General features: G+C 43.2%; 1 protein-coding gene across 1 annotated transcript in view; it reads left to right on the top strand.

Annotated features, from left to right (window-relative positions):
• The window catches only part of LOC119421198 (caskin-2), a 44743-nt gene that overhangs the window by 29151 nt on the left and 6076 nt on the right, over positions 1-9516 (top strand). The window contains exons 5-10 of the mRNA XM_037688580.1: positions 400-495; positions 3232-3362; positions 4477-4585; positions 6226-6334; positions 8394-8488; positions 8990-9107. Coding sequence (XP_037544508.1) covers positions 400-495; positions 3232-3362; positions 4477-4585; positions 6226-6334; positions 8394-8488; positions 8990-9107 — 658 coding nt within the window. The remainder of the gene's footprint in view (positions 1-399; positions 496-3231; positions 3363-4476; positions 4586-6225; positions 6335-8393; positions 8489-8989; positions 9108-9516) is intronic.

Raw genomic sequence — 9516 nt, 5'->3', positions numbered from 1 at the left:
TGAAGGATGGCATTCCTCAAGGACCAGTGCTGGGAACCACGGTTATATAATATGCACATTGATAAAGACATAAACTATTTCTTGCCCCATCCAAAACTGATCCGCTCAAGATAATTTATTGAAATTTCATACACAAACTCATCATCACTAGACAGAGGGTCATGTGCACTTTACATCACCTCTGCTCCAAGGTCAAAGTCACTAATCAGGGTCAAAGTTATACAAGGTCTTTGCTTTTCCAAGCCATTGCTATAGATAGTTATTTATTGGTTTGTTGACGGGAGTAAAATGTGCCAAATGTTCTCCTCTTGTTAACTTGTTAACATTAGAAAGTTTAGATGTGGAAAACCCAGACCCTGTCTGTCTGCCAACTTGTTGTTGTTGTTGTTGTTGTTTCAGTCAGAGATGCTGCTGCAGCATCAGTCCAACCCATGTCTGGTCAACAAAACCAAGAAGACTCCTCTGGATCTGGCCTGTGAGTTCGGACGAGCCAAGGTGAGCCACTCCTGTCACCTGTTTGTGTTTGTTACACCGTCTGAAGGTAAACAACATGTTTACAGTCAGAAAGTATACATGTTGTTTACTGTCTGACTGTAAACACATTGTTTCCTGTCTGAATCTAAGATGGAGCTTGTTTCTCTGAGCACTGCACAGTCTGACCTTCAGGGTGAATATGCTGTGAAAGCTGTCATCTTTTCTGAACTGTTTCTACTTATGAATAATCTTAAACTGTCTGGAATCCAGACAGCTTAGAAATCTCCTCTAAGGTCATTGCTGATGTATCTGCACCCTGGCTTTGTGTTGTGAGGGCTGCAGCATGCTGGACTCTGAACTTCTCTGGACCACAGCAGAGATGGTCTGAGTGTTGGCCTCTCAGGGTTGAATTCTGTTGCCAAACATCTGGATTTGATTCCGTTTCCTGACTCATGATATCACTCTCATCTGCAAGTTCTCATGATATCACTCATCTACAGGGTCTCATGACATTGCACTTATTTGCAGCATCTCATGACATCACTCTCATCTGCAGCATCTCGTGACATCACTCTCATCTGCAGCATCTCGTGACATCACTCCCGCCTGCAGCGTCTCATGACATCACTCTTTTCTGCAGTGTCTCATGACATCACTCTCATCTGCAGCATCTCATGACATCACTCTCTTCTGAAGCATCTCATGACATCACTCATCTGCAGTGTCTCATGACATCACTATCATCTGGAGAGTCTCATGACATCACTCTCATCTGCAGTGTCTCATTACGTCATTTTCATCTGCAGTCTCATGACATCACTCATCTGCAGAGTCTCATGACATCACTCTCACCTGCAGCGTCTCATGACATCACTCTCACCTGCAGATTCTCACAACATCACTCTCATCTGCAGTGTCTCATGACATCATTTTCATCTGCAGTCTCATGACATTACTCTCATCTGGAGAGTCTCATGACATTACTCTCATCTGGAGAGTCTCATGACTTCACTCTCACCTGCAGCATCTCATGACATCACTCTCACCTGCTGCATCTCATAGCATCACTCTCACCTGCACCATCTCATAGCATCACTCTCACCTGCAACATCTCATGACATCACTCCCGCCTGCAGAATCAGATGACATCACTCTCATCTGCAGAATCTCATGACATCACTCTCATCTGCAGTGTCTCATGACATCACTCTAACCTGCAGAGTCTCACGACATCACTCTAATCTGCAATATCTCATGACATCACTCTCGTCTGCAGAGTCTCATGACATTACTCTCATCTGCAGTGTCTCAATTTCAATTCATTTCCATTCAGTTTCTTTCTATAGCTCCAAGTCACAACAGAAGTCGTCTCAGGGCACTGAACGAAAACATTCATATATAAAAATAATAATTTAATATTATTTATCTGAGGAGCAGACTGCTTTGAATTTAACGCCATCATTGAACTCTCATCTTGAGCAAACATGAAGGTGACAGTGGAAAGGAAAAAGTCCTTCGTGAGGAAGAAACTTTTAGCAGAACCAGGCTCAGGACAAGCGGTCATCTGCTTCGACTGGCTGGGTTTGGTAGGAACAGATGCACAATGGCAGGTCAAGGATCACATGTTAAGATAGAATTAATATCAAATGAAAACTATTCAATTTTAACAGTTCATTTAAGGACATGAGGCCAATTTGTCCTCTAGTAGTCTAAGCCTATAGCAGCATAACAAGCCAACCCTAACTATAGGATTTATCAAAAAGGAAAGTATCAAGTCCAGTCTTTAAACTGGACAACGTGTCAGCCTCACGAACAGAAACTGGAAGTTTGTTCCACAAGAGAGGAGCCTGATAACTGAAAGATCTTCCTCCCATTCTACTTTTGGAAACTATAGGAACCGCAAGTAAGCCTGCAGTCTGAGAACAAAGTGCTCTGTTAGGAAAATATGGAACAATAAGATCTGTAATATAAGATGGAGCTAGGTTGTTGAGAGCTTTGTAGGTTAGAAGTAAGATTATGAATTCAATTCTGGACTTGACAGGGAGCTAATGGAGAGAAGCTAAAACTGCAGAGATATGATCTCTCCTACTAACTCCAGTTAAGACTCTGGCAGCAGTATGATGTCTCATGACATCACTCTGTCTTGCAGCATCTCATCACTGCCTGAAGCTTTGTCTCCATTTTCTGTTTTCGGCTGGTTTCCCAGAAAACAGGAGCCGTTGAACAGGAGACTTCACTTGAAGTTAAGAGGAGTTTATTTTTTCCTGATGGTTTGACTCAGCAGCAGATAGTTTACAGATCCAGCGTTTATTATCCGTGTTTATGGTCCACGCTCTTCTTTCATTGGACGATTAGAGCAGAGTGTTTCTTATTTGTGGTCTGAGCTGTGAAAAGTTTTTATGCTACGAGAACCTTCTGGGAAATTAAAATGTTCAAAGTCGGGCTCGTGGTTTTCTCTTGTTGCTGCTTTTGCTCTTGAACATAAAAAGGTTTAAAGAAGAAACAAGCTGATTAATTTGGTGCTCTCAGACCAATAATCAGATCAATAAAAACATTTTATGTCCTTTTCTGCTCCAGCAGGAACTGAAACCACCTGCAGACTCCTTTGATGATCGCACCGTAAAATAAATGACAAACAGAAACATGAAGAATTAAAATGTGATTTTATCTACTCAGATCTGCTGGATCCTCCAGTCCTGGTGTTTGGAACTTATCAGTGGGTCTCTGGTTTTCTTTAACCTCCATGTCCTTTCTCAGGTGGTCCAGCTGCTGCTGAGCAGCAACATGGTGGTGGCACTGCTGGAAGGAGAGCGGAAGGAACCAACGGACTCGGCCTACACCACGCCGCTGCACCTGGCAGCTCGAAACGGACACAAGGACGTCATCCGGTGAGAACCTCCGAGACTTTGGACCGGGTCAGATCCAGGATCCACTACCTGTGGATCACCAGAAATACACAACCAGTACTTAATGTTTGTAACATTTCACAAAAACAAAGTTTGTTTTATGTGTTTATATATTAGTGACGGTTGTTTCCTTTAATTTGTTGAAATCTGGAAGAAAACACAAAAAGATCAAAGATCTTAAACATGAAGAAGCTGTTGAAGCTTTTCGTTCATGTTTTCAATTCATTCAACCTTTATTCATCCACGTTAGTCTCAATGAGCCTCGACGACTCATTTACAAGAGAGACCTGATATAAACAAAGAGTGATGACAACAGTAGACAGTCATAAGAAAGTGTATAAAATGAAAAGTAAATAGAAGAAATGAAATAAAACAAACAAAACAAAAACTACATTATAAAAACAGCTACATTATAAAGCGATGTAGAAAACTAAAAACAGGAACATGTCTGCGTTGGATCTTTACATGAACTTAACAGATGTTTGAAGCCACTTAGAGAGGTCAAGGTCGAGAGCTTCAGATCTTTTTGCAAGATATTCCAGGAAACGGGAGCCGAGTAGGAGAAGGTCCTTTTGTCTAATTCAGTCCTCACTGAGGGAACACTGCAGGTAATAATGTCCTGAGAGCGCACGCTGTAGCTGCACTCAGACAGAGACACGTAGGAGATGTGTGAAGGCAGCAGACCAAGAAGTGATTCAAAGATGAAAATGTACCAGTGGGAGAGTCTACGTGAAGTTAATGGTGACCAGTTAACCAGTGAATACAGGTTGCAATGGTGGGTACGATAGTTACAGGCAGTTATGAATCTTAGCGCTCCATGATAGACAGCATCTAACATCTGCGGGGTGATAAACTCAATTTAAATAAAAACTTCCTCCGTATTGAAGTATGAAGTTTATAAAGCGTCAGTATCTTCCCAGTTGTAGATGGCTCTTTAGTTCTGACAGGACTGATGAGCAAACGGCTAGTCGGAGCAGACCGGGATCAAAGTATTGTCTGAACATTTCTCGAGTCATTCTGAACGTTAGAACTCTTCACATGGCAGTGAATTTACTGCCACACAGCGAGCGTTAAAAACAGATTTATTTCTCTTCAGGCTGCTCCTGAAGGCCGGGATCGACATCAACAAGACCACCAAGTCTGGAACCGCTCTTCATGAAGCTGCGCTGTACGGAAAAACTGAGGTGGTCCGACTGCTGCTGGACGTGAGTTAATTTCTAGATGTATGTGGAGGCTGGGGTTCTGCAGGCCTAGATGGGTTCTGCAGGTCTGGATGAGTTCTGGAGGTCTGGGTGGGTTCTCCAGGTCTGGATGGGTTCTGCAGGCCTGGATTAGTTCTGTAGGCCTAGATGGGTTCTGGAGGTCTGGATGGGTTTTAGAGGCCTAGATGGGTTCTGGAGGTCTGGACTGGTCATTGCAGTGCATTTCAGAAGCACTGCTTCTGAAATCAAAGTGTTTTAGGTCGTTTTCACACCAGATAGTCCGGTAGACTCGGTTCGGTTCGGGACCAATATTCATGAGCTTTTGTTTACATTTGAGCTGGTGCGTTTGCATTCACACTGCACTGTGCAGTCGAGTCAACCTGTTGAACCAACCTATTCCCCCACTCGCCTGTGGGGGCGCTGCACCAAGAACTACTGAAATAAACGACACAAAAACCTCTGAAGACACGTCTTCTTCTGTAAATAAAAATAAAAACAAAGTGGCATCAAGTTTTAGTAGTTTTAGGAGTTATATTTTGTCATTTTTCTAAAATGGACTTAGCATGAGCAGAAGATGAGACAGAAGACCATGGAGAATATTGTTTTTCCACACAAGGCAGCTGACGGCTCCATATAAGGTCAGAGAAATGCGTGTTTGTTTACCCTGCGGAGCGGGGTCCGGTCTGTTCCATTCACACTGTACTCGAACCGCGCTGGAGTTCACTTCTACCGGACCGAGACCTAGGTTTTAGCCCAGGCCAGAGTTCGCCTTTTTGTTCCGTGACAGAGTTCGATGGCGCGTTCACACCTCCCCAAACGAACCGGACTTTCTAGGAAAACGAGCTAGAGTTCGATTAAAGTGGACTAAACAGGGCTGGTGTGAATGCACCCTTAAACATCCGTTCTCATGTTGGAACAACCACTTCCAGTTGACGCAGCGGGACGTAGCGGCTTACGCTGCTAATCTTTAAACAGCTGAACTTGCAGCTGAAGTAGCTGAAGCAGCTGGAAACATTTCCCCTTCAGAGAAACATTGCAGCTTCTTTTAAAGCTGCTTTTTTGTTCATAGCCAAGGTTATTAAATGAAAGCTGTTCATGCTAATGAAGCTAATGCTACTTTTAGCATCTTTTTGGCTAATTTAACAACTACTGTCTTTATGGTATTCAAAAGATATACTGATTGGTAACCATTGATCAGGTTAATAAGTTATTATTAATTATTAGTCTAATATAAAGACTAAAAATATGTTGTTCAAGTTTATGTAACTGCTAATAAATATCTTTTTAAACTAACATCCTGTGGAGGCTAACTTAGCAGATAAGATTGTCTTTGTTCAGCTAATATGGATATGTCTAGACTTGTCAAAGAAAGACAATCTTATCTGCTTTATATTAGCATATATTTTATATTGTAGCCCAGTTAGGACCATTTTAGCTGCTACATTAGCCTCCATGTAATATTGTTAGCCAGTGTTGAATGAAGGCTAACACTTGCTAACTGAAACATAAAGTCTGGTACTATTGAAGATCTGCTGAACAAAGCTCCAAGTAAATTAATACACTTTGAGAATAATAAATTTATATGGAAGAAATCAAACGGGTCAAAGCCAACAGGAAGTATCAGCTTGTTGTTGTTGATTCAGGCCGGAGTGGACGTGAACATCCGGAACACCTACAACCAGACGGCGCTGGACATCGTCAACCAGTTCACCACGTCTCACGCCAGCAGGGACATCAAGCAGCTGCTCCGAGGTCAGAGGTCACACACTGTTTTTCTTTATGTCCTCTGACATCTTCACTTCCTGTCTGTCCTCAAACATCTTTACTTCCTGTTTGTCCTCTGACGTCCTCACTTCCTGTTTGTCCTCTGTCGTTTTCACTTCCTGTTTGACATTGAGCTCCACCTGAGTCCACCAGCTGTAGCCCAAGCAGCAGCTGATCTGTCTGCTCATGCCTGAACCTGAAGTCCTGCAGCGCCGCGGCGTGGAGACGCTGTGATACTGCCGCCATTTGAAGCTGCCGCCGCAACAAACGAGAATAACGAGCAGTTGTTGTTGAGGGAGGATTTCAAACGTGCGACTTTCCTGTCTTGTTTCCAGCTGCAGAATGTGCAGGTGTGAACTTCTCACCCTATCTCTAAGGGAGAGTCCAACTACCCTGCAGAGGAAATTCATTTTAACCTCCTGCATCCATGATCTCATTCTTTCAGTCACTACCCAGAGTTCATGACTATAGGTGAAGGTAGGAACGTAGACCGACCAGTAAACAGAGCTTTGCCTTACAGCTAATGTCAATCTCACGCTCCATTCTTCCCTCACTCGTGAACAAAACCCCGAGATACTTGAACTCCTCCACTTGAGGCAGAACCTCACCCTCGAACTGAGGAGAACAATCCACCCTCTGACTGAGGACCATGGCCTCAGATTTGGAGGTGCTGATTCTCATCTCAGCTGCTTCACACTCTGCTGTGAACTGCTCCAGTGAGAGCTGAAGATCACGGCACGATGACGCCAACAGGACCACATCATCTGCGAAGAGCAGAGATGGAATCCTGAGGCCACCAAACTGGACTCCCTCCACCCCCTGGCTGCACCGAGAAATTCTGTCCATAAAATTTATGAAGAGAATCTGTGACAACGAACATCCCTGGTGGAGTCCAACTCCACCCTGAAGGGTCCGACTTACTACCGGCAATGAGAATCAAACTCTCGCACTGCTTGTATAGGGACTGAACAGTCCGTACTAACGGGCCCCCAATCCCATACTCACAGAGCACCCCCCACAGTGTACCCAGAGGAACACCTAGCCTTCTCCAAGTCCACAAAACACATGTAGACTGGATGGGCAAACTCTCATGACCCATCAAGGACCCTAGTGAGGGTAAAGAGCTGGTCCAGTGTTCCACGGCCAGGACTGAACCCACGTTGTTCCTCCTGGATCTGAGGTTCAACCAATGATCGGACTCGCTTCTCCAGAACCCCTGAATAGACCTTACAGGGAGGCTAAGGAGAGTAATTGTAGCACACCCTCTGGTTGTTTAGTTTAGGTTCTGATTTATAAAAAAATAAAATGTGTGTTGAACCAGATCTGCCTCTTTCTGTTCTCAAATTCTGTTTTAATGTTTGTTTTTGTCTGAAAGTTTGAGGAAAAGCAGAAAATCGTGACCAGGAGTTTAATGCAGAAAGTGTGAATGATGAAAAAAAAAAGATGTTTATAAAATAACTTCATAGTTTTAATAGTTTTCATTCAACAGTTGTTTAGATGTTTCTACAGAAGTTTTATTTTGTAATGTCCTGATCAGGTCTGGGTTTTGGTCAAGCTGTTTGTTTATTTATTTTTTTTATTTTACAGTTTGTTCACCCACAGAATGCTGGTTTTCTATCAGTAGGTCTTTTCCAAACAGCACAGGTTTCATCTTTAAGTTGTTTTCTGGTAACTTTTTATTGTCTTCAGCGTTTGTGTGAACATAACTCAGCAAGATGTCTAACTTCTGCTCCCTGGATCTTCTCTAATTATTTTACAACTGTATATTCTGCTTATTTTGTGATCTTTTTTTCAGCTTTAAGGGGGAATAGAACAGAGATACCATCTTAGTAAATAACTCCACCCCTTTTAGGAATAAAAAAAAAAGCTCCGCCTCTTTTAGGGGGAAACATCTCCTGACGGGTTAACTAAGAAGGGGAGGAAGTGATGTGACGTGCTCCACTGATGTCCTTGCATCTCCAACTTTTCTACAGTTTGTGTTCTTTAGATGAACGGGTTGATGTTTTACTCCACCGTTGGTTGACCCAACTTTTTGTTTCCTTGGCAGATGCCACGGGTATTTTACAGGTCCGAGCTCTGAAGGACCACTGGAACCTCCACGACCCGACAGCTCTGAACATTCGAGCAGGAGACGTGATCATGGTGAGACACTCCTCTGATGCCTCCTGTTTCAGATCCAACCAGAAGAAAAACTTGTTTCTGTCTCGTTTGAGGGCAAGACCCCTGTTTCCACCCTTAGAAAGGGCGGGAATCACCATAGCAACCAATGACTCAGAAGATTCTGAGTCAGTGGATGTTTTATGACTCGGCAACTTCTTCCTTGTTACATTATTCCATCATGACCCCCAACATAAAACAGTTTTGTTCTCAGAACTTTACACTTCATGAAAAATTAAACGGGTCGAGGTTTCAACCTGGAGTTTCAAAATAAAGCTTACAGATGCACTTCAAAATAAGTGTTAGGATCTGTTTTGACTTACATTAGATAGAATTAGAAATACCAGACTTCTGTTGGGCTGTAGAGAAGAACCTTAAATGTTGGACCCTTCAGTGTTCCTGTAGATTTCAAGCTGACCTCAGAGAACAACACGTTCTCCTGGTTAACTCTGTCAGACCCCACCCTGATCCCTGATGTCCCCCCAGGTGTTGGAGCAGCACATAGACGGACGCTGGAAGGGACACATCCACGACAACCAGCGGGGGACGGACCAGGTGGGCTTCTTCCCCCCATCCATCGTGGAGGTGATCAGCCGGAGGAACGGTCAGTCTCTGCAAACCATCTGGGAAGATTTTAATGTTTTTATTCTTCTCAAAAATTAGAGCAAATAAAAGAGTCATCTTTTCCTAAAGTCAATACAGCGTCAGATTCACAACATATTTATTTAACAATAAACGTGTTGAAACACTAATGGAGGCATTTAGCTCCGTTAAAGCTCCTCACTGTCAAACGCGTCTCATGAAGCTCCTCAGATGGAGCCATTTGATTCACTCCTGTAGCTTTCACATGTTCTGATGAAGTGTGGGTCCACACTCAACGTAAACAAAACAAGGTGCTGGCTGTAGTCTGTAAACACTTCAGCTTTTTCTATGGAGGTAAACAAACACTTCAGCTGTTTTTATGGCGGTAAACAAACACTTCAGCTCTTCTATGGAGGTAAACAAACACTTCA

This window comes from Nematolebias whitei, chromosome 15 (genome assembly GCF_014905685.2).
Source record: "Nematolebias whitei isolate Nwh7 chromosome 15, NemWhi1, whole genome shotgun sequence".
Lineage (NCBI taxonomy): Eukaryota > Metazoa > Chordata > Actinopteri > Cyprinodontiformes > Rivulidae > Nematolebias > Nematolebias whitei.
Note: the sequence above shows the minus strand (reverse complement) of the source record. Positions and strands in the feature narration are given on the sequence as shown.